At 50.1% G+C, this 24,926-nt stretch overlaps 18 protein-coding genes across 18 annotated transcripts; 9 read left to right on the forward strand and 9 right to left on the reverse strand.

Annotated features, from left to right (window-relative positions):
• Positions 1–596: 596 nt before the first annotated feature.
• Positions 597–1,856, forward strand: OGAPHI_004546 (uncharacterized protein; the record flags this gene model as incomplete). Its single annotated transcript, XM_046205636.1, has 2 exons — positions 597–654; positions 1,075–1,856. 2 exons carry the CDS (start codon positions 597–599, stop codon positions 1,854–1,856), a joined length of 840 nt encoding a protein of 279 aa, XP_046060467.1.
• On the reverse strand, positions 1,077–2,012 carry OGAPHI_004547 (uncharacterized protein; the record flags this gene model as incomplete). Its single annotated transcript, XM_046205637.1, has 1 exon — positions 1,077–2,012. One exon carries the CDS (start codon positions 2,010–2,012, stop codon positions 1,077–1,079), a length of 936 nt encoding a protein of 311 aa, XP_046060468.1.
• A 187-nt stretch (positions 2,013–2,199) lies between these two features.
• On the forward strand, positions 2,200–2,829 carry OGAPHI_004548 (uncharacterized protein; the record flags this gene model as incomplete). Its single annotated transcript, XM_046205639.1, has 1 exon — positions 2,200–2,829. One exon carries the CDS (start codon positions 2,200–2,202, stop codon positions 2,827–2,829), a length of 630 nt encoding a protein of 209 aa, XP_046060469.1.
• Positions 2,830–3,052: 223 nt separating this feature from the next.
• On the forward strand, positions 3,053–4,321 carry OGAPHI_004549 (uncharacterized protein; the record flags this gene model as incomplete). The annotated part of the gene is made up of 1 exon (XM_046205640.1): positions 3,053–4,321. The coding sequence occupies one exon, from the start codon at positions 3,053–3,055 to the stop codon at positions 4,319–4,321; it is 1,269 nt and encodes a 422-aa protein (XP_046060470.1).
• Positions 4,322–4,357: 36 nt separating this feature from the next.
• On the reverse strand, positions 4,358–6,190 carry OGAPHI_004550 (uncharacterized protein; the record flags this gene model as incomplete). Its single annotated transcript, XM_046205641.1, has 1 exon — positions 4,358–6,190. One exon carries the CDS (start codon positions 6,188–6,190, stop codon positions 4,358–4,360), a length of 1,833 nt encoding a protein of 610 aa, XP_046060471.1.
• Positions 6,191–6,430: 240 nt separating this feature from the next.
• OGAPHI_004551 (uncharacterized protein) lies at positions 6,431–7,054 on the forward strand (the record flags this gene model as incomplete). The annotated part of the gene is made up of 1 exon (XM_046205642.1): positions 6,431–7,054. The coding sequence occupies one exon, from the start codon at positions 6,431–6,433 to the stop codon at positions 7,052–7,054; it is 624 nt and encodes a 207-aa protein (XP_046060472.1).
• OGAPHI_004552 (uncharacterized protein) lies at positions 6,617–9,276 on the reverse strand (the record flags this gene model as incomplete). Its single annotated transcript, XM_046205643.1, has 2 exons — positions 6,617–7,144; positions 7,204–9,276. 2 exons carry the CDS (start codon positions 9,274–9,276, stop codon positions 6,617–6,619), a joined length of 2,601 nt encoding a protein of 866 aa, XP_046060473.1.
• On the forward strand, positions 7,772–8,896 carry OGAPHI_004553 (uncharacterized protein; the record flags this gene model as incomplete). The annotated part of the gene is made up of 2 exons (XM_046205644.1): positions 7,772–7,884; positions 8,488–8,896. The coding sequence occupies 2 exons, from the start codon at positions 7,772–7,774 to the stop codon at positions 8,894–8,896; spliced, it is 522 nt and encodes a 173-aa protein (XP_046060474.1).
• A 176-nt stretch (positions 9,277–9,452) lies between the features above and the next one.
• OGAPHI_004554 (uncharacterized protein) lies at positions 9,453–12,641 on the reverse strand (the record flags this gene model as incomplete). Its single annotated transcript, XM_046205645.1, has 1 exon — positions 9,453–12,641. One exon carries the CDS (start codon positions 12,639–12,641, stop codon positions 9,453–9,455), a length of 3,189 nt encoding a protein of 1,062 aa, XP_046060475.1.
• A 284-nt stretch (positions 12,642–12,925) lies between these two features.
• OGAPHI_004555 (uncharacterized protein) lies at positions 12,926–13,549 on the reverse strand (the record flags this gene model as incomplete). The annotated part of the gene is made up of 1 exon (XM_046205646.1): positions 12,926–13,549. One exon carries the CDS (start codon positions 13,547–13,549, stop codon positions 12,926–12,928), a length of 624 nt encoding a protein of 207 aa, XP_046060476.1.
• A 41-nt stretch (positions 13,550–13,590) lies between these two features.
• On the reverse strand, positions 13,591–18,726 carry OGAPHI_004556 (uncharacterized protein; the record flags this gene model as incomplete). The annotated part of the gene is made up of 4 exons (XM_046205647.1): positions 13,591–14,164; positions 14,321–16,014; positions 16,639–18,168; positions 18,307–18,726. 4 exons carry the CDS (start codon positions 18,724–18,726, stop codon positions 13,591–13,593), a joined length of 4,218 nt encoding a protein of 1,405 aa, XP_046060477.1.
• OGAPHI_004557 (uncharacterized protein) lies at positions 14,758–15,042 on the forward strand (the record flags this gene model as incomplete). Its single annotated transcript, XM_046205648.1, has 1 exon — positions 14,758–15,042. The coding sequence occupies one exon, from the start codon at positions 14,758–14,760 to the stop codon at positions 15,040–15,042; it is 285 nt and encodes a 94-aa protein (XP_046060478.1).
• On the forward strand, positions 16,094–18,243 carry OGAPHI_004558 (uncharacterized protein; the record flags this gene model as incomplete). The annotated part of the gene is made up of 2 exons (XM_046205650.1): positions 16,094–16,148; positions 16,253–18,243. 2 exons carry the CDS (start codon positions 16,094–16,096, stop codon positions 18,241–18,243), a joined length of 2,046 nt encoding a protein of 681 aa, XP_046060479.1.
• A 92-nt stretch (positions 18,727–18,818) lies between the features above and the next one.
• On the forward strand, positions 18,819–20,483 carry OGAPHI_004559 (uncharacterized protein; the record flags this gene model as incomplete). The annotated part of the gene is made up of 1 exon (XM_046205651.1): positions 18,819–20,483. The coding sequence occupies one exon, from the start codon at positions 18,819–18,821 to the stop codon at positions 20,481–20,483; it is 1,665 nt and encodes a 554-aa protein (XP_046060480.1).
• Positions 18,956–19,848, reverse strand: OGAPHI_004560 (uncharacterized protein; the record flags this gene model as incomplete). Its single annotated transcript, XM_046205652.1, has 2 exons — positions 18,956–19,320; positions 19,818–19,848. The coding sequence occupies 2 exons, from the start codon at positions 19,846–19,848 to the stop codon at positions 18,956–18,958; spliced, it is 396 nt and encodes a 131-aa protein (XP_046060481.1).
• A 104-nt stretch (positions 20,484–20,587) lies between the features above and the next one.
• Positions 20,588–24,032, forward strand: OGAPHI_004561 (uncharacterized protein; the record flags this gene model as incomplete). The annotated part of the gene is made up of 3 exons (XM_046205653.1): positions 20,588–20,623; positions 20,694–23,447; positions 23,604–24,032. 3 exons carry the CDS (start codon positions 20,588–20,590, stop codon positions 24,030–24,032), a joined length of 3,219 nt encoding a protein of 1,072 aa, XP_046060482.1.
• Positions 21,395–21,988, reverse strand: OGAPHI_004562 (uncharacterized protein; the record flags this gene model as incomplete). The annotated part of the gene is made up of 1 exon (XM_046205654.1): positions 21,395–21,988. The coding sequence occupies one exon, from the start codon at positions 21,986–21,988 to the stop codon at positions 21,395–21,397; it is 594 nt and encodes a 197-aa protein (XP_046060483.1).
• On the reverse strand, positions 22,485–24,915 carry OGAPHI_004563 (uncharacterized protein; the record flags this gene model as incomplete). The annotated part of the gene is made up of 3 exons (XM_046205655.1): positions 22,485–23,216; positions 23,884–24,325; positions 24,392–24,915. The coding sequence occupies 3 exons, from the start codon at positions 24,913–24,915 to the stop codon at positions 22,485–22,487; spliced, it is 1,698 nt and encodes a 565-aa protein (XP_046060484.1).
• Positions 24,916–24,926: the final 11 nt, after the last annotated feature.

Here is a 24,926-nt window from a genome sequence, read left to right on the forward strand (position 1 = left end):
CTGAAGGGAAGCTACGAATCAATCCGAAAGAATCAAAGTCGTTCCAGAAATCTCGTACTCCAGCTTGGTGATCCCGACAGAAATGGGAACTGCTATTCCGCACTGACAGCTAACCGCTTCTCAGACCGCTACCAGCATGTGACCCTTCGACACGCTTCCATTGTGTCTCCAAGTCTAGGGGAGCAACCCCTCATGCCAGGAGGAGCCCATGACTCCAATAGTCGCTCTTGAACCAAGCCTTCCACGGGGGCTTGAAGAGCAAGTCGGAACCCTGACCGTTTTGACCTAATCTGAGTATACCCTAGGTCATCACCCCGAGGATACGGTGTTATTCGATCGGGGATTTTCTTTTCATACTTCTTCCCGAATACTCAGACGCTGGTGGATGGTCGATTGTCAGAAATTCCGGGATCATGGGACCCGGAAGCCATAGCCATATCATGATGAGGGTGGCTTCATCCCCCACATGTGCAAACATACGGTGCTCCTATTTCAGAGTCGCTTATATCTGCGAGCAGCACAACTACTCACGCCAGTTCCGTATCTGGATCCATTGAGTGATTGGGAAAACGCGGACACCTACCTGTCCTGTGCCAATGACATCTCAAATACACCAGATACCCATTGCCCGTGCAACCGACTCAGATCTCGCCCGTATGATGAGTACGAACGCGCTGCCCCCTTGCGAGGAGCCGCCTGGCCCGTTCCGCCTAATCTTGCGATTAATTGTACTAAACCTCAGAAACCTGAACCGTTGATAGGAATTGCCTTGATAGGGAATGAGCATAGGAACCATTGTGTGCAATTGCTCACGGCTGTCTCCCCTAGTGAAAGAGGAACCCGTTGATGGAGGAGAAGAATTTTTTGGGCAGTGGGGATTTATTTAGCGCCAGGGGATATCCTGGCTGTGCAAAATAAAATAGACCGACTGGTTGTGGGTGGAGCCGCTGATTACTAGGGCGGTGTATTTTGCCAAGCTTGTGAGGCTAGTGCTAAAAATGACGGGCAAGTTTCCGGTACCGTAAAACTACAAATAGTGGATACTCTACTGTCTGAATACAATTAGGCTAGCAGGTCTATTTGTCCTTCTCGAAGTAGTCCTTGAAGAAGCCACGGAAGTGGAAGTCCTTAGAAGCAGTGGTGATCTTCTCAACGTCAGCAGGTTCCAGCTCAAAGTCCCAGACCTTGACGGTTTCAACAAGTCTCTCTTTGTTGGTAGAGGTGGTGATTGGCAGAATTCCGTTCTGGTACACCCATCTCAGCAGAATAAGTCCGCTGTTGACTCCGTATTTGGACGACAGCTCGGCCAGAATAGGATCCAGAGGACCTTCTTTGACCTTAGCTGGCACAATTGGGGTCAATGGGGAGAATGCCTCCACCAAGATCTCGTTCTTCTTACAGAAGTCGACGATTCCTGGAGACTGGTTTTGCAGGTAGGCGTGGTGCTCGATCTGGTTGACCTGTGGCTTGTACTTGCTGACGGCGAGGATTTTTTTGAGAATTGGCTCGTCAAAGTTGGAAACTCCGATGTTTCTCGCCTTTCCTTCGTCAACGAGCTGCTCCATCTGTTTCCAGGCCTCTTCAACAGTGACGTCGCTGCCTTTACCGTCGAAAAACGGAGCATGGATCAAAAACAAGTCCACGTAGTCCAATCCCAGCAGCTTGAGGCCCTTGGTGAGCGACTCGTACGGACCAGAAGGCGACTCGGATCTTCTTTCTCCCCAGCCTTGGTTCCACTTGTCGGTAACCCAGAGCTTGTCACGTGGGATTTTCGAATCCTTGATGGCTTGGCCGATCTCCACGCGGGTTGTGTAAACTTCGGCAGTATCCAGATGGGTGAATCCGCCCTTGGTTAGAGCAAAGGTCAGAACATCAACCAACGACTGGTCGATCGAGTCCTTGGTGTTGGGGTCTCCTTTCTTTTTGATTTGGTGCTTGGTACCACTGCCGAACGCAATTGCTGGAATTTTGTCACCCGTACGGGCAAGAGTGAATGAAGGGACAGGAGGCATGACGAATAGAACGAACTGTAAACAAATGAAATTGCAAAATAACAACTAATCTATTTATTCTCACCAAATCTGTTAAAAACGTTATTTCACGGCCAAATTGGCAATATGATGCCTCCCTATCTTTAGAATCGACGATTTTGGCCGTGCAGAGATGTATTTTTTTCTCTTTTAATCTTGAATCAGAATTATGGGTACTTGTTTGAAGATCGTGAAGCTTGTGGGAATCGGCTCACTAGGACTTGCCACAACCAGCTTTGGTTTTGCGGCCTATAAGACCGTGCCAGATATCATCAACAGCCTGAACCTCAGCATCGCATCGTCGCAGCAACTCGCAGACAAGTTCAAGTCTCTTGTGTTGCGAATCCGCGTGTCGTTTGGTACGTTCGGCACGCTTGCCTCAACTCTGTTTGCTATGGCGTTTACCAGATCCCCGGTTAGCGGTAAACACCCATACCTAATCTACGCTGCTCTGGGTGCCCCACTGTGCGCTGCGTACTACGGATACAGTGTTTTGCCACTGGAACTAGAAATTTCTAAAGCCCCGCAAAAACGGGAAGTCACCAAGAGTGCACCAAAGGAGCCCAAAATCAACGACCTGACCTCGCCGTTAGACAACAGCGTGTACAACGATTTGGGAACCGATACCGAGTCGGTGAAAGAAGAGGTTGAGGAAGATGAGCAATTTAAGGAGTTGGAACTGAAATCAGCCACTGTGGCTAATTTACAGTCTCTGAAAATTGGCTACACATACTCCTCGCTCGTGTCAGGAGTCGCTTTCCTTCTCGCCACAATCGGATACCTTGGCGATCCTCTATAACGTATATATATCAACCAATAACAAGTGTGGCTTATCACGTCAAAATTAATTTAGTCTGCAGCATTTTCCGCGATAAGAGTGACTCACCCCGGGTTACCCGGCCGTGGGGTTTGATGATACGTGTGACCGACCCCCGCCTCCGAAATATAAAGCTCTGTCAATCTGCTGTATGCAGCCTCACTTTTCCTTTGGCAATTTATAGATAGCTTGACATTATAGATAGATGACTGCGATCGTCCTTCAAGATAAGGTTGATTCTCAGCTCAAGTCGCTGGCCCAGGATTTGCGGTCTTCCATGGACGAGTATCTTGCCTTCGAAAAGGGCTCTCTTTTGAAGAACAAGTACAAGTTCCTTTGCAACCTGCAAAATGGATCGTTTGGCCAGGTCACATGTGCATTAAACGTTTTGGACAATACCAAAGTTGCCGTCAAGGCTTTGAAGAAGACCATTCCAGGAACTTCTTTCATTGCCAGACATGAGATTTCTATCATGCGCAAGATAGGATACCATGAAAACGTTTGTCAGCTCCTGGAGAGCTTTGAGACCAAGAAGTATATCGTCTTGGTTTTGGAATATGTTCCTGGTGGCGACTTGTATGATGCGATCCACTCGCAGTCGCCGTTGGGAGTGGAATTCCAGACAAATCCCGATATGTTCTTGAAGCTGGTGAATCAGCTGGTGGACGTGATGAAACATTCTTACTCGAAAGGAGTCTATCACAGAGACATCAAGCCAGAAAACGTTCTACTGATGAAAGATGGAAGCATCAAGCTGTGCGATTGGGGTCTTGCCACCAACGCCGGCAAATGCAGAGACTTCAACGTTGGCACCGAGAAGTACATGGCTCCGGAAGCTCTTCGTGCGCAGGCCGACTGGTACGACGCCAAAGGTGCTGACTCGTGGTCTCTGGCCATCACTCTGCTGTTCACGTTGTTTGGAAAGTGTCCGTTCCGCAAGGCCGATATGAACGACGTGAATTATGTGAACTTTTTGCGGTCCAAGGAGTTCTTGTTCGACTACTATCCGAACATCAACCAGGTGACGTTCCGGGCTCTTGTGGACAAACTGATGATAGAACGCGATCTTGACTCAGGTTTGCAGTTGCTCAATCAGGACGGTCCTGTTAAGGGATTCACTTTGGACCAAGAGTACAAGCTGGAACTGACCAGACGGGCCCACGAGTATCCGTCTGAGTCCGACGTGACGATGATCACGGGCGACGACATCATGGGCGGTGAGTTCTTCATGTTTGACACCGAGCCCGACTACAAGGTTGAGGTTATGGAGGAGCAGAAACAGGTTTCTTATGTTTGTCCGTCTGTCCAACCGATGGACATCCGGCCGCTGTCCGACTCTGTTGGAACGTCGTACTCGCTGTTTGACTCGCAGGCTCCTCCATCTCTGACGTTTTCGTACAACACTTTTGACGGGCTGGGCAAGTCCTGGTGCGACGAGTTTGACGAGATGTGTGGCATGAAACACAGGAAATAACCATGAAACGCTTATATTAATGACGTATTAACGACTCTACACTCCATTTTTCTTCCCCCGCTGTAGCTTCTGTTTCCTTGCTGTTCGTTCCAGCCTGTAGTCTGCCACCATTCGTGCGAGGTACTTTCTGGAATAATTAAGTTTCTTGTAAATGTCCTGCCACATGACCAGCATGATGAGAACAAACGTGAACGGGATGGTCACCTCCCAGTAGAACCCGACTCCGAGCTTGAGGTTGGAGAAGCTGTCGAAGTTCATTCCAAAATAGCCCGCCCAGAACGTCAACGGCAGAAAAACAACCGTCACCACAGACAGCTGTTTCATGGCGTTGTTGGTTTCCACCGACAGCGTGTTGAAGGTCAGGTTGATCAGGTTCTCGATGGTCCGCGACATGGACTCGATGTCATCCAGATACAGGATCAGGTGGTCGTAGATGTCGTTCATGTACAGAACGCTGTCTTCGGAGATGAACTTGCGGAAACCGGCCACGTCTTTCATCTGGTTGATGAGGTTGCAGGCGGGCATGAGACGCGACTTGAGGTTGGCCAGCTCGTTCGTCATGAGATGCAGTTCCTGGGTGTGGGTGATGGTGGGGTTGGTGAGAATGTCCACCTCTATTTCGTTGAGTCTTTGGTCGTACGCGGTGATCACCGGGTAAACGAGGTCGACTATGGCGTCGAGAATCGAGTGGAACAGAATAGATGCCTCCGACGTGCTCCGCAGCAGCGTGTCCTCGGCAGAAAGCCGCGTCAGAACGGCCTTAGTCACGTCGGGAGCAGAGTGCTCAAAAAAAGTGATCACCGTGTTATCGTCCGTTAGATAGATGGACACCTGCTCCACACCGACGGCGAGTCCCTTGTTGTGCAGCGGACGCAGTACCTCGAGGTTGCGCAGCTTGCGGCTCTTGGACCGTTCGCGCAACGAGCGAAAGTTCACGTCCGACAGTTTTACCATCTTGCGCTCGTCGCTGATCTGTTCTGCCAGCGACAGGTCCATCGTGTGCACCGAAGACGCACGCGAGCGCACAGACGGTTCGGCCAGGTCCAGCGACGCCCGTGCGGCCATCCCAGGAGACACTCTGGGCTTTCCCGTCTTGATCAGCTTCATCAAGGGAACAACCGCAAACAGATGTTTTGGGTACAAATCGACCTTTGTGCGTTGCGGAACATCAATCATGTCCTCGATTGACAAACGGTGCAGGTTGTAGAACTCGCCGATCATCGAAATGGCCCCCCACGAAAGGCCATTCACGTTGATCCATCGGATGGTCGACCAGGCGGGTCTTGTGCTGACGGCGTGCTTGAACAGCCCGTTCAGCTTGGAGTGCTGCTCCTGCTCCTTCGCAGACGGCGTGGGCGGCGTGTCCGTGCCGTAGTCGTTGTCGTCCGTGCCAAACAGACTGCGCAGGTCTGCGGTGTCCTCGTCCGCATTGAACTCAGGAAACACCTCGTAGTTCGACACCCGGTACCGATCCTTCGAGTAGTCCGTCACCACGACCCACGACCCGGGCGACTTGAGCACCACGTTCGTCGTGCGCACGTCCACTCCCGGCTCCCAGCCAGCACGCACCTTCTTGGACGTCGAGCCCGCGTACCTTCTGGACCGCTGCTTGCGCCGGCGGCGCCGCTGCGACTTCGACAGCCTCACATGCGGGCCTGCTGCGTCCACATGCTCCTTCGTGGGCTGTCGGATCGGTTCGCTTGGCTCGATCACAGGCATCTTGTGTTCCATCGATCGCCGCGAGCCCTGCGACGAGTGCAGTGACACCAGGCTCGAGCCTCCGTCGCTCAAATCGTCCGAGTCCGTCCAATTGCCCGGATCGGGCAAGTCGGGCAGGTTGGGGTCTGCCGAGTCGTAAACAAAATGCATCACCAAACACTTGGCAAAGCGGAAAAAAAATTAATTAAAGTTAAATTGAGCTTCAGTAAAAATTGAGCTTCTTTTTCTTTCTTTCCCCCACCCACCGTATGAATTGACCCACCGTTGATGAGACTGCCCCCACATATCTTAGCAGCGCGATTGAACCGCACAACCGCAGCGCGCGTGCGCTTCGCCAGCTCCAACCAGTCAAGAAAGGCAAACCTGGGCTCCATGATCCAAATGCTCCAGATGAAGATCCCAACTTTGCTCCAATCAACCATCCCGGCCACCCATCTGGCAGATAACATAGTGCTCAAGTTGCTACCAAAACAGAAACCCCACCTCCCCGTTGTTCGTGGAATCACGCTTTACAACACAACATTCAAAACACTCCAGCTCTTACTCACCTCGTTCTACCTAAACCCGCAGGTTCGTCTACATATCACCCACATAAACATCGAAGAACCAACAGGATCGCTCTCCAGCAACGACATGATCAACCTGTCCATCCAGAACAACCTGCTCAACGTCGACAGCTCCCAGCAAACCTCTCCGTACACCACCAAAATCACCGTCAAATGGCGAACCTGTCTCAACGGGTGTCTGCATCTCCGCGACAACAAGACCACCAGCGCCCAGCTTGGAGCGTTCAACCTCGACAACATCAACTTCCTCCACCTTAACAGCCCGGTGCCCAACCTTACCAAGCTGAGCGACAACTCCATCGAGCGTGTGGTCTCGGGGATTTTTGTTTTCGAGCTCAACGACGCAAACGACAAAATAGCCGTCCATTGCATCGACAACTGCGAAATTATCGAAAACAAACAGCCTTCGCCAAACCCCGACAACATCGGGTTCGTCCCGGGAGCTTAGCTTGTCCATAACGAGCTCCGCAAAGTGCATGCCCTGTAAATATCTCATTCCCCGGACAGTTTCTTCAGCAGTTGCGTGTTCAGCTCGATGCTCACCGCCAGCTGCTCGCTGTAACTCTTCACCCGGTGCAAAAAGTATAGTTGCAATACCAAAATCGCAAACACAAGTATCCCCAGCCAGTTGCCCGAGATCCGTTCGAGCATCAGCATGTAGTTGGCCGATGGGGTTGGCGCCGGTTCCGCAACAACCTCGGTCTTTTCCTCGAGCTCATTCTTCAGCTCCTCGGGCTTGCCCGTCTTGATCGTCGGCAGCAGCTCCTCCATCTCGTCGCCAATCAAATCGGCTGACTTCTGCTGCCCTGTCCGCGTGCTCTTCTCGATGACTCCCTTGATCCAGCTCGACCCGGTCCATACGATCTTGTAGCTGATCACCAGATGCGTCTGGCTGTTCTCTGCCCATGTGAACAGGTACCGGGTGAAAACGTGGAACGCGGTCCCGCTTGGAACGTTTGGCGTGCTGGCCTTGGTGGTCACCTCCACATACTCGTTGAAATCTTTATGTTCAATCGTCTCTGAAGTCTCCACTTTGGCAGACTTGGGACCAATCGAGTTGTTCAGCCGTTTCTCGTAAACAAACTCTCTCGTTGGTCTCGAGCTCTCCTCGTCGCCTGTGTCGAATGGCCCATACTCGCTGAAGTTGTAGCCATCGGAAAGCTCCATGATATGTCTGTGGAACGTGGTTTTCTCTCCAAACAGAACGTCAAACACCAAACCCATTGGGCCGTCAAACACTCTATCCAGTATGATTGACTCGCCATGGGCCTCAGGCTCGTAGTCGTGCTCTGTTGGTGTGTGTTCGTCTGGGCCTCCGTTCTTGTAAACCGGGGTAATGACGACCTCGTTTTCGGATTGTCCGTCCATCAATGGACCATTCTCATCGATGGTGAAGATATCGTCTTCGGATAGCTGGTTGCCCACTGGGGCAGCGATATTGCTCTCAATAAGATCCAGGCTGCGCGATTTCTCGTTTTTGGACTTGCTCAGCGCAACAGATTTGGACCAGATGGTCTCGAGGAAGTTTAGCGTCGAGTCTCTCGAGATGAAACTGGCAAACGTGTGTTTGCCATCCTTGGTCTCCACGACGATCCCGTTTGGAAACAGACCAGCCGTGGACTTGCGCTCGAAATGCACAATCTCGTCATGAGAGATCATCAGACTGGTCACCCAGCCCAGCAAGTTCGAGTTGAAACACAGGTAATGTTCCGAGACATACAGCCGTCCTTGGAGCAAGATCTCTCTACTCAAGGCGCAGCTGAAATCGTCCAACAACCGGTCGTTTTCCGGCACATTTTTGAACAAATCGTGGAATTCAACATTCCTGGTCAACGAAGCGTACCGATACTGTGTATCGAGATACTTCTCATCCGTATACAGCTTGTTTGAGAAGTCTGCCGGCGACCGGTCGAAACTGTCGTTCGAAGCGTCTGTTAGAGGCGTTTTCGGTAACGAAGAGATGCTGCTGCTTTTTGCTCGTCGAGAAGTGCGTCTGAAGCTAAGCATTTCTGTATGGCCATTGACGGTGTGTTCGAGCCGGCCCTGGTCGTCGTCGTTTTGCGAGCTTGTGCGCACGGGCGTGGCTAGCGTGGCGACCGAATCGGTGCTCATATCTGCCTCCTGCTGCTGCTGGGAGATCGAGGCCAGGTTTTTGATGCTGGACATGAAAGTCGAGCCTGGTGTTTGTACAGGGGTGGAAAGGCTGTCTCCGTTCGTGTGTGGAATCTCTGGGTCTCCGTCCACGGCGAGGGGTTCGTCGTGCTGCGAGAAGGCGTCGTTGGACGAGTAGTTGATCGAGACGGCGTCGGTCTTCGTTGTTTCCGGGTCTGCGGGCTGCGATTTCTTGATTCTAAGCGGAATTGAGGCCGCCGACGAGGTGGCGCTCGACGAAAGCGTCGATGTCTCGGACAATTTGGGCAGTTCCGGGATCGTCATGGCGGAGGTGCGAAGCAGCGAACTGTTGTTGATAACCTCGAAGTTATCGTCGTCTGGCAAACGGGGAATGTCCACCGATAACTTGCGTTTTATCTGAGGCGAAGTCAAAGACGACACAGACGAGGCGGTGCTGCGGGTTTTCTGGTGCTCGTCAAAAGAAGAACCCCTCTGTGGAGGGGTTGTGCCCTCCGAAGGATGAGAGTCCTCGGGCTCAATGAAAGGTCCAAAGTCCATCGGTAAACGCCGAGTTAGCGCTGTGCAAACAAACAGAAGTGTGACAAACTTCTGTGTTGTGAATTATGCGGCTAATTAATACAATTGCAACAAATTGCAAACACCTCCTTTTTAAAATTGGTGATAAATTAATTTCTTGCTCTTTGAATAAAATTTCTCCGTATTTTCCAATCTACTTACACTAAATCTAATTGACCAGGCGAACTGTGAGACATATAGTAACACTCCATCTCCGTCTTAATTGCCCGCTCGTACCGTTGCTCGATCTCGATCGCGGCCTTGGCGAACCGCAGCTCGTTCTTGGCAATCAGTATCCGCAGCAGGATCTCCTTGGTCTGTAGCAACTTGCGTGCCGTAGGATCTGCCTCCATCTCGTTCTTCTCCCTCACATACTTCTTAACAACATACTTGTTGAGCTGCGTCCATGTTCTGTTGTACTCTGTTTTCAAATCAGCAATAGACAGCTGAAACAGTTTGAATATGGTCATGAAATCGTCGTAAATATTGTTGATCTGGTCATCAAGGATCTTTCCGGGAGCATGGAACATATCTTTGAACTTAAGACACCACTCCATCACCCGCGTGAACTCGATATCGTCTGTTTTCCGGTACCTGCTCGACGGCATGATCCCGTTGATGGCAGACGTCCGTTTGTTGAGCCGGGACTCGACTTTGTAGAACAGGAACGAAATCCGTGGCAGAATCAGATTCTCTGCCTCTTTCAGGATCTTGATCCACAACTGTGCAATCACTGCGTCGAAGCACTCGGTCTCCATGTTGTCATACAGTTCCTGGATCGTGTGGAGCTGCATCTGGTCGATGTATGAGTCCAACTCAGGCTCTTTCAGTGCTTTGTGGTTCATGACAAATGGAGTGGCCGGAGTCCGTCGAAGACTCTCTTCCAAAAATGATTTGGTAAAGATGTCCTTAGTCTCCTCAGAAAACCGATCCACAAACAGTTTGATGGATCGGTCTCTTCCCTTGCGAATCTCCAGTTTGGCCTGGTCGACATAAAATAACGGATCGTTCTTCTCCACAATGATTTGGACACAGATGTTGAGTCTTCCCGAATTTGGACTCAGACTCAACTTCTCATCCATTGGGATTCCATAGTTGTCTTTGAACCGCAACTTGTGAGTCAACGACTTGTAAAGAATTCCGCTTTTTTCAATCAGGTCGAATCTCAAAAATCCCGACTCCTTATCCGTGGACGTTTGGAACTTCTCGTTCCATTCCGGATTATAGTCCTTAAAAATACAACGTGTGCGGCCACTGATGACTCCCGAAATCAGAACGTACAAACTCAGAGGCTGGCCACGGTTATCTTCCACATTTTCTGCTCCCTTGATATCAACCAACACCACCTTCTTTTTATATTTGGATCCACGAACAGGTCTTGCGCTGAGAATCTTCGAATACTTGGTGAGCTCGTCCGTCTTGAATTGATCCATGTAATCCAACACCTTGAAAATGTTGTTCAAACATGTGCACGATTCACCTTTGAAGTTCAACAATTGTCCCGAGTTCAGTTCTTTCTCGATTCTCACAAACATCGTGTTCGAGTAGCTGTTGAGAGTTTCGGAAATGCTGCGGTACAAGTTGGCAAACATCTGTGCAGACTCGTGCTCGTTCTCCCACTCGAAAGACCGCAAGATTTTGATGTAGGCGTTGCAAATCTGTAAAACGTTCTGGACACTCGAACTGTACGAACAGCCTTCGAGCCGGTCCAGGTCGTCGTTCTCAATGGCTCTTTCTGTCTGCTCAGTGATTTCGGATCCCCAACTGTTCACCAACTCCAAAACGTTGGGGAACAGAATGGACTGGAAACTAACGTTCATGTTGGTTCTTTTCCGGAGCTTGGAAAGTAGCTCGAGCAATGTGGTCAAATTGGAGTTGGCCTGCGACGCAGTGCCGTCTTTGCTGGAAGTCTTCAATCCCATGATAAAAGCCTTTAAATAGTCTTCAATAGGACGAGTCAGATACTCGATTGCGATCTTCATGAACTCGATCCCTTGGTCCAGGTCGATGTTTCTTTGTGTCCAATCTTCGATCTCGTCGAAATCAAGATTGACGTACGCCAAAAGGTTGGCGATGAACTCGATCTTGGACTTGTTCTGGGAAAGCTTAAGTTCTTTGAAATGCTTGTTGAGTCTGGTGGAAAGAGCGGTTCTTAACCCCGAAAGAACCAGGGCCTCGATCTCGTCCACAAGAATAAATCGCGACAACTCTAATGCAGATGTGAACGATCTTTTGTCGGCAAAAAAGTTGAGGAAACACTCACTCAACAGACTCTTGTACTCAAAATACACTTGTCTGTTGAGTCGGAGCAATGTCTCACGTTTCTGAACCGGCCATTCCTCCAAATCCATGCGCACCACCATCGATAGTTTGGCCAACCCATAACATTTAGTGGCATATTCCAGGTCTGGTTTTCGCTCGGGAATGTCCTCAACCATGTGTATGTACATATCGAACGGATCGACTTGCCAAATTTGCAAACAGCGCACAAATTGATCGAAAAAGATCGGAGACGAGTCGTAGACCAAGTCTTTCAGGTATAACAAAACCTGGATGAGATCGTTTGGAACGTATGATGTTGATTTGGACTTGCTGGACTGTGACTTGAACTTCTTGGTAAGTTCCTGGTTCATGTAGGTGATTCTGTCTTTCCAGTTTTTGTAGGACGAGTCCGAGGCGAAATCCTGACGAGTGTACTTATTGACAAGCGACTTGTCGGAGTTGATGAAGTAGGCGACGTCGGATTTCGCGAGAGAAGGCCGAAGCTCCTTAATTTTGTTATCTAATTGTTCGTTGGTAACCTGAAATGCCCTGACAAGAGCCTCTCTGTACTTGAGGTTTCTAATGTCCGGAGCGACGGTATATGATTCGTTATGCACTTTTGATCTTCTGGTAAGAAGTTTCGAACGTTGCGAGTCGCTTGCCTTGCACAGGAGCAACATGTCGATCAACTGTATTCGACTGACGTAATAGAGTTCAGGCTCCGAAAGCGAAGTTTGTGCAATAAATTTGTCGAACGAGTCCAAAATGGTGATCACGTCCCAGTGCCTGAGTTCCTTGGAGTATTTGTCGTAGAACTGGGACAAATATTTGACGGTGGACGGGTTCAGGTCGAGTTCCTTATATATTTGTATGTTTTTCAGCTCGTCAACAAATTGTCGATTGAGTGCCTCGTCTCTGTTTCCAAAATCTAAATGGAGTTTCTTGGTGGATATTTTGGGCTGCCTGGGGATGGACTGCAAATCGCAAACCTTACGAGTTCGGAACTCATCGTCAAACAGAAGTTGCACCTTGACGAAGAACTCAAACACGTATTTGTTGAAATATGAGTCCTTTGGAGTAACCATTTTCTCACAAAACAAAGCTTATGATATAAAGAACAGCAAGTTACGATGTTTTGGATACTTCTATGGCTTGTGCTGTTACAAGAACATATCTTGGACAACTTCTAAACAAAAGGTTAAAAAGCAAAAAGAAAAACCAATCTAGGGATCTCACAAACGGTAAAGGAGGGTAAAAACGTAGAATTTTTCTATAACATTTCCTATTTCGGAAGTTGTTTGGAGGACGCCTAGCAGCGTGCCAGGGATGGTTTATTGTTGTATCGGGAGGCAGGTTGACGTCAACAAAATTAATCTGCTTCTCCTGCATTAGCAACAACATCTTCGTTATTGCGAAGATGGTCCACTAAAACTTTGTTCATTTTGAACATGTTCACTTTATTGCCAAATATCGGCTTCAGCTTATCGTCGCATAATATTTCTCTTCTGTCCTGTGGATTTTGAAGTTCGTTTGCCTTCACGTGCTCCCATATTTTCTTCACCACTTGTGTTCTAGCAATTGGTTCGGACGATCCAAGAAACTCGGCCAGTTTTTCGCTCGGAAGCAATCCTTTTAGTAACGGATTGGCTGCGTTTGCTGTTTCTTTTGAACTGGAAGTCTTTTTGGCCTTTTTAACCACTTTATTCACGTCTTTTTGTTTTAACAACTGGTTTAATCTCGCAGCCATCCGCTTGTTCTCCTTTTCCAGCTGTGCAATCCTCGAACTCGGCTCCAATTGCTCGTCCTCATCCGCCTGTAAAAAATACTCGTATCGTTCCATAATAAGCTCATTAATCCGTTTCTTGTCTGCGGTCAAATCAACATCAAAAAGAGCTTCCAAGGCCTTTCGTATCCTCTTCACAGACACTTTGGACGAATCAGACACTTTCAAAATCGCATCGATAGTGGGCAGGTAATCTTGGTCCGAAAACATTTCATCTGTAAGGAATTTTTTGCACTCTATTAATTATTCTACTAACGTTTCTCTCTGTTGCGCTTTTGCTGGATTTCGTTCTTTTTGATCAGCTTCTTACGCTCCATTCTGTTCAGTTTACGCGGATCAATCAGCTCCTCCTCGGTGCCAGCCTTCTTGTCGTCAACTTCCACAAGCCATTGCGAGTCCATCTCTTTATTCTTACCCTTGTATCCGTACTTGTTCACCCATTCTCCGGTAGCCTCGTCGTAGACAAGCTTTCCTTCCTTGCCCTTCTTCTTGATACCCTTCTTGGCGGCAAATAGCTCCCATCTTGTAGGCTCCTTGGCCTTTGGAACGCTCTTTTCACGCGGAAGCTGTGTGATAGGGTCCGGCAGCTCGATCAAAGTCATCGTAGAGTTCTGTCCACTAGAATTATCGCTCGTCTTCTTCAGTGGCAGCGAAAGCACCTGGTTGATCAGCAGCTGCACGTTATCTCTTGTCACGCTCTTGAGGTAGTCGTTTTTCGCCGTGTCGTTGCTGATCTGCGAAGCGTCCAGCGGGTTGGGGTCGAAAACCGCAAGGTTTCCAAGGTCGTAGTTCACAGGAATCAGTTTCTCAACTGTGACAGGTTTGCTGAGTGTTAGAACAGACACTAGAGGTACTTACTTTTGCTGTTCGCCAGTCATTTTAACTAAATTTCTTTGCGATAAATATTTTCTGAATTTTTTTTTTTCCTAAACTACAGATTAGGTAATCTAAGACAACTGTAGCTACACCTTGAGAAAATACCCTTTTGACTCTCGTAGCGTCTCCTCCTTGAACCCCTTGAGTCCCAGAAATGGATACAGGTCGCTATCCGTAGAACTTTCCAGTGTGAGCCAGTGGATCAGGTTGCCAGTGGAGTAGTACGACGACAGCTCTGCAGGCAGCTCGAACGCAAGTTCCGGGATGGTCCCAGAGAGAACATGGTCCGCCTTGAACCGGATCAAAGGCTGTTCTGTCACGCGGATCGAAGACAGCACGCCGCAGTTGAAGATTAGCCCTTTTCGCAGACAGCGCAGTACGTTCTCCAGGACGGAGTCGGTCAAAGTGTCGGACACGTTAAAATGCACCACTAGCGAGTTGAACGTCTCAACTATCTGGCCGGCGACCCGCAGCTGACGCACAAACTGCTGCAGCTCTGTTGGTGGCGATGAACTGGTTGGAACCAGCTGCAACCCGTTCAGATGGAACACAGAGATGAAGAAGTTGATCAGAGTCACAAACTCGGACTCCTGACTCCTCAGCTCCTTGAACTTGGTGTTCAGGTCGTACAACAGCGACCAGCACGTGTACGACGAGGATTCCAGTACCCAGAGGATGGACAGAACTCCGAGCAACAGGAACGTTGTGTCCTGACTGTGGCCCAAAGACTCGTCCAGCGCAGCAACGAGCCCAATCCATTTGCGTCCGGCAAAGTGGAACAGCCTGTATTTCCAGAACGTGTGGCTGGTGAGCCGGTAGCCGTTTGAGAAGTCGACGAGCCTTAGCGTTTCCAGCTGAGCCAGCGTGGTCTCGAACGAGGGAAACAAAGCTAGTTGGCGAACAAGCTGGTTTTCGAAAAACTCCTCGGGAGCGTCTTGGTAGCTGTTTAGAAGAACCAGAATCGGCACCAAAGGATCGATCTGCTGCGATTCAACAAGTGACTTCTCTGGAACAAGGACCCGTGTCTCTACAGACAAAACGTCCACAAACCGTCGGGGAACAGGAGTCTCTGTGACGGTGGAATAGTTCATTGGCGAAAAAGCGTGCTGTTGGTAGAGTCCGGACTGGATCACCAGCGAAAAGCCAAAGGGCCGAAAGAAATCGAGGTATTTCGTGCAATTAATGAGATGTTCCGCATTGAGCATGAACACAAGACTGGACTGGTTGACCAACCGCAAACGAAGGAGATCGTACTCGGATAGAACAGTGGTTGCAGCCAGTTTGGAGGAGAACTGCTTAACGAGTTTTTTGGACGGCAAAAGAACGAGCGTGTTTCCCGGACGGTCTTTCACGAGCTTTTCGACCTCTGCAAACAGGTCTATCGGTTTTGCTGTCGCAAACAGCACCGGATGCACTGGATTGTGAAGGTTTATCCTTACCCTTGAAATTGAGGCTTTGCTGTGGTAGCTGTTGATGACAACGAGTTTCTTCGCCGAAATACGGTCGATTGCCAACTGCGTACGCACTTCATCGGGCGACGCAGCGAGAACAACAAGTTCGCCATCGATTTTTCTCCATAGAACATCCTCTATAGAGTAAACGTTTATTTCTGACAGGTTTTTCTTCACGAGATCTGCACAGAACGGCGAGTTTTCAACACAAACCAGTTGCAACGTTGAGTATTTCTGCAGAAATCGGCAAATAGAGTACGTCCCCACGAGATTCTCTATAACCACTATGCGATTCGTATCGATCGCATGGAAAATCCCCTGTTTATTGGCTTCCAAGAGGTTATACTCCTGGCTGGACATCACAGTAACACCAATAACCTAACACTTATAACTAGCCAAATACACAAACACAACGAGTCAATTCCAGATGATAAACTCCCAGTTCAAATTGGACCATTACATCTCCGGTGCCGGTGATTGGCGTACGAAAAAAATAATAGCTAGTAAATAATTTTTCAAAAAATTTGACCGGTTTAGTCATCAGCAATGTCGAGACACTTTTCAACGAGTCTAGCGCGGAGTCGAGGCCAGAATCTCACCGAGAAGATCGTCCAGAAATACGCCGTGGGTCTGCCGGCCGACAAGCTGGTTTTCTCCGGAGACTACGTGAGTATTCGTCCTGCTCATGTGATGTCGCACGATAACTCTTGGCCTGTTGCCTTGAAATTCAAGGGACTCGGCGCCAAAAAGGTCAAGGACAACCGCCAGATCGTCAACACGCTGGATCACGACGTCCAGAATAAAACAGAAAAGAACCTGTCCAAATATCACAACATCGAGAATTTCGCCAAAGAGCAGGGAATCGACTTTTATCCGGCCGGACGGGGTATCGGTCACCAGATCATGATCGAGGAAGGATATGCCTTCCCTTCGAACCTCACAGTTGCCTCAGACTCCCACTCAAACACCTACGGAGGTATTGGGTCTCTGGGTACTCCGATAGTGAGAACGGACGCTGCCTCCATCTGGGCTACCGGCCAGACCTGGTGGCAGATTCCACCGGTTGCCAAGGTTGAGCTGAAGGGGAGTCTTCCCAAGGGAGTCACCGGAAAGGACGTGATTGTGTCGCTGTGTGGATTGTTCAACAACGACGAGGTTTTGAACCATGCTATCGAGTTTGTTGGAGACGAGATCGAGAAACTTCCAATCGACTACCGTCTGACTATTGCCAACATGACCACCGAATGGGGTGCTCTGTCTGGTTTGTTCCCTATTGACGAGACGCTGATCAAGTTCTACACCAACAGATTGCTCAGACTCGGTCCTAACCACCCAAGAATCAACAACGAGACCTTGGAAGCACTGAGACAGAACAAGCTTGCTGCCGACAACGATGCGTACTATGCCAAGACGCTGACGATCGACCTGTCGACGCTGTCTCCGTACGTTTCTGGACCAAACTCTGTGAAGGTGTCGAGCTCCTTGAGCGATCTTTCTGCCAAGAACATGAAGGTCAACAAGGCGTACTTGGTTTCCTGTACCAACTCGAGACTCAGTGACATCAAAGCTGCTGCCGATATCGTCCAGGGCCACAAGATTGCTCCGGGAGTCGAGTTCTACATTGCTGCTGCCTCTTCCGAGGTCCAGGCCGACGCTGAGGCCGCTGGTGCTTGGAAGACTCTTTTGGACGCTGGATGCATTCCTCTTCCAGCCGGATGTGGTCCATGTATTGGATTGGGAACCGGACTGTTGGAAGAAGGTGAGGTCGGAATCTCTGCTACCAACAGAAACTTCAAGGGAAGAATGGGTTCCAAAGATGCTCTTGCGTTCTTGGCCTCGCCAGAAGTGGTTGCAGCATCCGCCGTTGTCGGTAAGATTGCTGCTCCAGAAGAAGTGGACGGAAAACCATGTCCTCCAACCAGAGAGGTCAAGAAAACCGTTGTTGTGAACGAGAAGCCAGCTGGTGAAGAGGCCGTCAAGTCGTCGGGCGCTGTGCTGCCAGGTTTCCCAGAAGAGATCGTTGGCGAGCTGGTTCTTTGTGACGCTGATAACATCAACACCGACGGAATCTACCCAGGTAAATACACCTACCAGGACGATGTTCCTCGCGAGAAGATGGCTGAGGTTTGTATGGAGAACTACGACTCTGAGTTCGGAGCCAAGACCAAAGCAGGCGATATCATCATCTCTGGTTTCAACTTCGGTACCGGTTCGTCCAGAGAACAGGCTGCTACCTGTATTTTGGCCCGTGATATTAAGCTTGTGGTTGCAGGATCGTTTGGAAACATTTTCTCGAGAAACAGCATCAACAACGCTCTTCTCACGCTTGAGATCCCAGACCTGATCAACATGCTGCGTGACCGGTACAAGGACAGCGAGCCAGAGCTCACGAGAAGAACGAACTGGTTCCTGAAATGGAACGTTCCTAAATCGTTGGTTACCGTTACTGACGCCAAGGGAGCCGTCATTCTGGAACAGAAAGTCGGCGAGCTTGGAACAAACCTACAAGAGATCATCATTCAAGGAGGTCTTGAAGGATGGGTGCGGTCTGAGTTGAAAAAAGAGAACCAACAGTAGATAGACTAACTTTTTAATATATTATTTGTATCGACAAATTTACAACTTTTGCGTTTCCTTCACGATCTCATCATACCCGTCCTTGTAATCGTCGCCCTTGGAGTCTTTCTTTCCGGCACCAGGAACGATCATGACACACGAGGTTGGTCTCTTGGTAGCACCTGCGGAGCCAAGATCTTCTTTAGATGGCACAAACAAGAATGGAACGCCGTTGTCTTCGCACAGACAAGGAATATGAGAAATAACGTCGGCTGGAGAAATGTCGCCGGCAATAATAACGAGTCCTTTTTCGCCCTTTCTGAGAGCCTTGACCACCTCCTTAACACCTCTCTTGACATGTTTAGATTTCGAGGCCTTCTTGACGGTTTTTAGCACTTTTTTGTTGAGTTTCTTCGAAGCCAACGGCTTGGCAAATGGAAGCAAAGCAGGCAACCGTTTTTCGTAGTTGTCCACCTCTTCAACTTCGTCTGTCTTCTTGGCCATTATGTTTTAAAAAAAAATCAAATAAATTTTTCAGCTCTAAAAACTAATCCTTGCACCCTATTTACACGAAAATATTTATTTTGCTCCTTGTCATGTCCAGCAAGAGACTCAGCAAAATAGAAACCAAGCTAAGTTCGTCGAACCGCCGAATCACCGTTCAATTGCCGAGCGAGGAACCGTCCCCCACCGTTTCGCGGTCCAACACGGTGGTTTCCACTTCCTCGTCGTACTATCCTCCACAAGCTGCGGTCGAGGACAATACACCGATCAATTTCACATCGCCCAGACCGTTGCAACGGCCGCCATTGGACTTGTCGTTGCGAAGAAGACCCCCGCCAGCAAAGAAACCGCTCGATTTGCCCAAGATCGACCCAACTCCAGCACCCGAGCCGTTCTCCCTGGCCGATGACGTAACCCCCACAGCCCAGGGTCCGCCGACTGCAGTCGAGCCCCACGACGCAGACTTCGACACCATCAAGCTGGTCATCCCGTCGCCAAAACTAGACCCGTTCCAGCTGTCCTCGCCGTCGGAATCGTCAAATGTCTCGGAAACGGAAACTCCAACAAAAGAGCTCTTTTCGGGCAAGATATCCTCTAATAGACTGACGAATTTCGACGACGAAGAGGAAACAGCACACCAATTGGCAGATGAACATTCCGAGGATGAGCCAGAAAACGAGCTCTTCTTCTCGCCGCCGCCAGCTTACCATTTTCAGAACCAGTCGTCAGAGTCCGACCAGTTCTACGACGTTCACGAAAACAGGTCCAGCATGAGTACCGACCGCTCTATCGAGGACGAGCTTTATCCGACCGAGGCGCGGTCGGCGACACTACGTGTTCAGAACGCAGACTCAGAGTCCACGGATAACAACCAGTCCGAGAACTCTGGGCCTTTGTACCGTCAACGGTCGATGGACTCGAAACCGGTGACTATCCCGGGTTCCGAGGACGACGAGGACGACGAAGACGGAAGTGGGGTGAGTTTTATCGCCAAGTCGCCGTACTACACGCATTTCGACCTCGAAGACAAACCTGCTCCCAAAATGGTGGTAAAAAACCCGTCCCCGGAAAATACCCCTGTTCAGACGTACGACCGCAGAGAAGCGCCCGTGGTGGTTCCATTGTCGCACTCGAACGTCGTACACACAGCACAGCCTCACACAGGAACCACGGTGCCCACCAGAAGACCACCACCAGACAATCCATCCACGGGTCGGGGAGCTAGAGCCGTGTCGATGTCCACGGCGCAGCCAGAGTTGTTTGAGAATGTCAAGGGATTCCAGCCGAAACCGGACAAACCAGCCGACGAAGACGACACACAGGAAAAGCTCGATCTGCACAAACCGTCATTGTACGTTTACAAGCTGCGAACAGGGTCCAAGACGAGCTACATTGACAGAGACCCGGATCCTAGAAGACTGCCTATTGCCATTAGAAAAGTGAAGGGCCAGCATTCGCGCACGTCGTCGCGACAATCGACGCTATTTTCGTACCAGGCGGCCATCAAGCACGGCGTACAACACTCGGGACTGCTTGCGTCGGAGATCGACGACGACGAGCTGCCAGACTCGAAACTGAGCCATTCCAAAGGCCAGACCAAAATTCCTCAGGACCCAGATGCAGAGGTTCTGGAGGTGACGGACCAACTCAAACGACTGACCGCGGCAGACGAGGGTCTGCACCGGATGGCCAGCGTTCGCAGCGTCCAGCCTCCGCAATCGCGGCTCAAGCTGTTTGTTGCAAACCCTGACGAGTAGTAGTTTATAGAAGTTTGCGTCGGCGACGCGACGATAAGTTTCTATATTAATGGTTTTGCTATTGGAAAAAAAAATACGTGTCGAACAAAAACAACACTCTCTTCATGTCTGCGGATGTTGCGTACACGTTGGTTTACGAAGTAAGTAAGACGGAAACGGGGAATTACTAACCGCCAGCCCAACACAGCCAACAAGACTTCGGTCAATGAGTTCAAAAATCAGCTGGAAAAGGGCGACGACGAGCGGAAAATCGAGGTGATGAAACAGATCCTCATCACGATGCTCAATTCGGACCCAATGCCTGGTTTGTTGATGCACATCATCCGGTACGTGATGCCTTCCAGAAACAAGGATCTGAAAAAGCTACTGTATTTTTACTGGGAGATCTGTCCAAAGTACGAACAAGACGGCAAGCTTAAGCACGAGATGATCCTTGTTTGCAATGCTATCCAGCACGACCTGCAACATGCAAACGAGTACATCCGTGGTAGCACGTTGCGGTTTTTGTCCAAGTTGAAAGAGCCGGAATTGCTCGAACCTTTGGTTCCTTCGTCGAGACAGTGTTTGGAACACCGTCATGCTTATGTGCGGAAAAACGCAGTCTTTGCCATCTATTCCATCTTCAAGGTCTCGGACCATTTGATTCCCGACGCTGCAGAGTTGCTGACCGACTTCTTGGCCGTCGAGAACGACCCAACTTGCAAGCGCAACGCCTTTGTTTGTCTTGGTCAGCTGGATAGAGAGGCCGCTTTGAGATTCATCCAATCCCAGGTGGTTTCCTCGATCGACCCATCCATCCAATTGGCCATTGTCGAGTTCATCAGAAAGGACGCCGTCGCTGCTCCGGAACTCAAGCCCCACTACTTACACATCATATCGGAACTGCTCGAGTCGTCCAACAACGCGGTCATCTACGAGGCCGCCTCCACGTTGAGTGTTTTGTCTAACTCCCAGGTCGCCGTCACCAGTGCTGCTTCCAAGTTCATCGAGCTGGCCGTCAAGGAGCCAGACAACAACGTCAAGCTCATTGCTCTGGAGATTGTCGACGAGCTCCACCGCAAGAACGAGGATCTCTTGCATGACATGTGTCTCGACATTCTGAGAGTTCTTTCCTCGCCTTCGCTCGATGTCAGAGAGAAGGCTATCGAATTGACATTGTCGCTGGTGTCAAGCAAGAACGTGGACGACGTTGTCAAGCTGCTCAAGAAAGAGCTGCAAAAGACAACCACTTCCAACGAAGAAAAGAGTACCGAGTACAGACAGCTATTGATCTCGGCCATCCACACATGCGCCATCCAGTTCCACGAGGTGGCAGCCAGTGTTGTTGATCTGATTCTAGACTTCATTCCAGAGCTCAACACCACTGCCGCTTCTGAGGTGATCACGTTTGTCAAGCAAGTGGTTGAGAAGTTCCCAGACCTCAGAAGCAGTATTATCCAGAGACTCATCATTTCCTTGAAAACCATCAAGAGCGGAAAAGTGTTCAGAGGCACCCTGTGGATCATCGGAGAGTACTCTTTGGACGAAAAAGATATCCAGTCGGCATGGAAGGCCATCAGATCGAGTCTGGGAGAGATTCCTATCTTGTCTTCCGAAAGACAAGGTCATGGCGATGACGAGGAGGACGAGGTCAAGACGAACGGTCATTCTGGTCCAAAGATTCTTGCAGACGGTACATATGCTACAGAGGTTGCTCTTGGCGACTCTTCAACGTCCAACGGTTTTGGCCACACCAAACATCCTCTCAGAGCTTTATTGTTAGAAGGAGACTTCTATCTGGGCTCTGTTCTTGCATCTACCTTGGTGAAGATGGTGCTGAGATTGAGTAAGATCTCTTCGAGAACAGATCTGTTGAACGCACTCAAGGCCGAGGCGATGTTGATAATGGTTTCTATTTTGCGTGTTGGCGAGTCTTCGATCGTGAAGAAGCGCATTGACGAGGATTCGGCAGAGAGAATCTTGTCGTGCGTGAGATTTTTGAGTGAGGACGGAAAGGACGAGTCATTGATTGACGAGGCGTTCCTGGACGACACTAAGGAGGCTTACAAGCAGCAGCTTGCACTGGAGGCCCAACAACAGAAGGACAAGGAGCTGGCCAATCTGCAGAACAATGCGGAACAGGTTGACGACGCTATTGTGTTCAGACAGTTGAGCACCAAGGACAAGGTCGAGGACGTTGACCAGCAGGACCTGACTCTTGCTGCGGGCAACACGGTCGTCAAGGAGGACCTTTCGTCGAGACTGAAGAAGATCAAGCAGCTGACCGGGTTCTCGGACCCTGTTTATGCTGAGGCATACGTTAAGGTGCACCAATTCGACGTGACGTTGGACGTTTTGCTTGTTAACCAGACCACCAGCACGTTGCGCAACCTGAGTCTGGAGTTTGCCACGTTGGGCGACCTGAAGGTGGTGGACAAGCCAACGACCCAGAACATTGGTCCACACGGGTTCCACCGTGTACAGACCACCATCAAGGTCACGTCTGCGGACACCGGTGTGATCTTTGGAAACATCGTTTACGACGGACAACACGCTGACGAGAACACGATTGTGATTCTGTCGGACTTGCACGTGGACATCATGGACTACATCAAGCCTGCTACGTGTACGGAGGCCCAGTTCAGAAAGATGTGGAACGAGTTCGAATGGGAGAACAAGATCAGCGTCAAGTCGAACCTGGCCACCTTGAAGGAGTATCTGGACGAGCTTTTGGAAGGAACCAACATGAACAACCTGACTCCGGGCGCTGTTATTGGCGAGGAGTGTCAATTCCTATCTGCAAACCTGTACTCTAGGTCTTCGTTTGGAGAAGATGCTCTGGCCAATCTGTGTATTGAGAAGAGCGCCGACGGCCCGATTGTGGGCCATGTGCGGATCCGGTCCAAGGGCCAAGGTCTGGCTCTCTCGTTGGGCGACAAGGTGGCTGCCATTGCTCGCAAAACCAGCCAGGCTGTGGTTGCACAGGTGTAAGAAAAAATATAGAGGTTTACGTAAACCTGCACGTATTAATTTGTTTTCCATGGATCTTATTACCAAATACAAAGCGTTGTGCGAATACGACGTTCCCGTGGCCATTCGGATCCCATTTTTGGACCGAATTGTCCAGGACCGTTCGGGCAGCAAGCTGCTGGAGGTTCTAGACGTGTTGGTGTTTGGAGTTCTGTTCTACCACGGCCTGTTTCTTATTTTACGGACACTTTGTCTGTTGCCTCAATTGCGCCGGCTGGTACCCACGAGCTCGCTGCGGCTGGACTTAAGCATGCGCATTGTTTCTTTCATCCAATCGACGCTGATAGTGGTGCTCGGTCTGCCCTTGTTTGGCAACAAGTACCTGGAACAGGACCGGGTGTTTGCAACGACTCCGTATTCGGAGGTTTACAGCACGTTGGCCGCAAGCTACTTTGTCTGGGACACGTTCATGTCGTTGTGGTATCTGAAACACTTCGGGGTCGGGTTCCTGGTGCACGGCGTGATGGCCAGCACGGTGTTCCTGTCGGGAATCCGCACTCAGATGATCCATTACTACAGTCCGATCTTCCTGCTGTTTGAGGTGTCGACGCCGTTTTTGAACATCCGGTGGCTCGCCATCAACTTCCCGAAGTTCGTGCCGTCGTGGGTCGAGCTCGTCAACAACGTGGTGCTGATCTGGACCTTCTTCCTTGCCAGAATCTGCTGGGGCTGGTACCAGATCTACCGCCTGGCATGGGACCTGTACGACGCGCGCAACGACCCGCGTTTTGTCGTGTCGACCGCGTTCATCATCCTCGGCACAAACTTCGTGCTGGACGTGCTCAACGCGTTCTGGTTCAGCAAAATGCTCACCGTGGCCATCAACACGCTTACTGGAAAACGCGAGAAACTCAAGCTCATGTGACTCTATACATTATATGTCGGCATACTTCAAATACTCCTCCGTCTCCAAATACTCTTTGGCTGTAGCAATGTCCAGCTGGATGTCCTTGATCAACGCTTCCATCGAGACATAGTCCAGCTCCGGCCTCACGTACCCGAGAATGTTGAAGTTGAGCTTGCACCCGTAGAAGTCCGACTTGAACTCGTGCAGGATGTGAAGCTCGCACGCTTTCTTGCTGTTCTTGAAGAACGGGTTCCATCCAAGCGACATCACCATGGGCAGCACTTGCAAATCGACTGGCCGCAGAAACTCGCCGTACGTGAAGTCGACCTCGCTCTTGCCGTCGTGACGCGCCACCTTGTGCGTCTCGCGCACCGTGGACGGCTTTATCAGACGAACGTACCCGAAATACACCCCGGTGTCCAGACTGTTCAACTCAGGCTCCTGGTCAACAGGAACGTTGGCGGTGGGGATGCCCATCTCGCTGGAGCCGCGGCCAAACCCAGCAACCACGGTCGTGTTGCGGATCACAATGGGGAACGGCGGTTGCACCGTCGCAGGGATCTTGGGCCGGGACATGGAATAAATAC

The sequence above is a fragment of the Ogataea philodendri genome (genome assembly GCF_020536065.1).
Source record: "Ogataea philodendri strain CBS6075 chromosome Unknown scaffold18, whole genome shotgun sequence".
NCBI lineage: Eukaryota > Fungi > Ascomycota > Pichiomycetes > Pichiales > Pichiaceae > Ogataea > Ogataea philodendri.